A 1982-nucleotide genomic window follows, 5' to 3' on the forward strand; every position below is an offset into this window, starting at 1 on the left:
TTTGGGATGAGGGGTCTTTCTATATCGATCAGGCTGGTCTTGAATTCCTGGCCTCAAGTGATCCATCTCAGCCTCCCAAAGTGCCAGGGTTGCAGGACTTGAGCCACTGCACTGGGCCATCTTTAGTTATTTTTAAACCACATGTATGTATTATTTTGACAGAAATTATGCCTAAAAATATATATAGAGAAGAAAAATACAAACCTTCTCCTGGACCTCCACCACCACCACCCTTTGGAGTAATGAGTTCTCGACGAAGCTTAGCAAGACGAGCCTTAAGCAGCCCTAGGTGGTGTGCTGTAGCCTTGTTCTTTTGAGTCCGAGCCATCTATAAGGGAAGAATCACAGCCGTAAATCAGAAGCAGTTCCTAACGGCGTAAAAATATCCGGAATGAATGCTTCCCCCAGCTCTGAGAGAATAATTTTTTTTCCCCAAGTCCTACTAATGTCAGCATACCCATTTTACAAGCTTTAAAAGAGTAAAAGTCCATTCCCTCCCCAATCTAGTTCATTTCCCTCACTACAGAGCAAAGTGAGGCCCAAAGAGAAGAGACAAGATTCAGGTCATTCCAGTTAGACTACACTAAAACCCATCTGTGGGTTCCTTTTCTACTGTTTGTAGCCGTTAGGCCCCATCTGACGACACACGGACACCACTTTCCTAATTGTAAAGCGCTCTGAGGGCCGCAGGCAACGGAATCACACACTATCCAGGTGGAATAAACTGCTCCCACACAGATGTCATTTTACTTCCATTTCCGATTACCGGAACAAATACTCTATATCAGAGGGTCATTAAAAAAGGGGGAATAAGGAGGACCTAGCGAGGGATGAGGAGGAAAGATCCTTAAGTATCTTACCAAGTCAGAGATGGAATAAGGGACACTATTCAGTGTTGCTCAGAGAAAAAAAAGAGAAGAGCGGAAAGAATTTCAGAACAGGAACCGAACACTGGGAGCGGGTACGGACCAAGGGCCTAAGGTACAGGGGTGCGGAACGCGGGCCCGGGCAGAGGGGACTTCGGGAGCGTGACCGCGGGACGAGGGGAAAGGAGGTCCCGGCTGAGGAGAGTCTGAGACTCCGAGTCATGCCTGAGAGCAGTCGGAACACCGGCCTCGCTAAGAGAAGTCGCGGAATCTAGGCCGGGTCCTGACGCGGCTCAACCGAGAACAAGAAAGAGCGACGCCACTGAAGAAGGGATGCTCAGCCTAAGAGTGAAGCGCCAGCTGCGTCCATTATTACCTCAGCTTCTATCTCCGCGATTTTGGCTAAGGTGCTGCTCATCCTGGCGAGTTCCCTGTGGCCTCCACACTGATTGTTTCTCTTCACACACCCGCGGGCAAACTGCAACCGGCACCAGGCGCTACTGCAGTGCGCAGGCACGGTACTTCGAATTCTCGCGAGAGAGTTCCTCGTAAGGGTCACCGCGAGAGTTTAGCGTGGAGCCGTCTCCTCCCCGTCAGCCGACCCCGCCCCGTCCCACGAGCCAGTGCGGTGTCATAGAGCCCGCGGGAGCCGGGGGCCAGAGAGGCTGCCCCCGTGTGGGAGTCTCCGAGCGCGCGGAGGGTCGCGCGCAGCTCGGCCCCGCCCGGCGGGACCCGTTCCTCTCGCCCTGCGTAGTACAGAACGCCTCGGGCTGGAAACCGCAAGCCGACTCACGCTCTGCACCCCTGTTCCTCGCCAGCATCTGCGGGTCCTGGGTTCCCCTTTTCACAGCCGGGGTGATATCCCGACGGCCTCCTTGGTCTTGCGAGGGCGTAGAGACCCATCTTTTGAGCCTGTCTCACCCCCTTGGAAAAAGAAAATTCCCCCATTCTATCATTCAAAACTATTTTTAGGTCTGTTTTGTTTACTCCGAACCCCAAGTAGAGCACATGGGGAACCCACAGTAAGTGCATACTTGAATGGATAATTCCCAGAGAACTCTGCTCGCAACATAGCTTGTAATGCCCCAAAATTGGAAACTATATTAACACCCGTAA

The 1982-nt window shown here is 52.3% G+C and overlaps 1 protein-coding gene across 1 annotated transcript in view; it reads right to left on the minus strand.

Annotated features, from left to right (window-relative positions):
• The window catches only part of DRG1 (developmentally regulated GTP binding protein 1), a 38877-nt gene extending 37424 nt beyond the window's left edge, over positions 1-1453 (minus strand). The window contains exons 1-2 of the mRNA XM_017499537.2: positions 1243-1453; positions 205-328 (exon numbers count right to left, since the gene is read on the minus strand). Coding sequence (XP_017355026.1) covers positions 205-328; positions 1243-1284 — 166 coding nt within the window. The 5' untranslated portion in view covers positions 1285-1453. The remainder of the gene's footprint in view (positions 1-204; positions 329-1242) is intronic.
• Between the last annotated feature and the right edge of the window lie 529 nt (positions 1454-1982).

Source organism: Cebus imitator, unplaced genomic scaffold (genome assembly GCF_001604975.1).
Source record: "Cebus imitator isolate Cc_AM_T3 unplaced genomic scaffold, Cebus_imitator-1.0 Scaffold258, whole genome shotgun sequence".
In the NCBI taxonomy this organism is placed as follows: Eukaryota; Metazoa; Chordata; class Mammalia; order Primates; family Cebidae; genus Cebus; species Cebus imitator.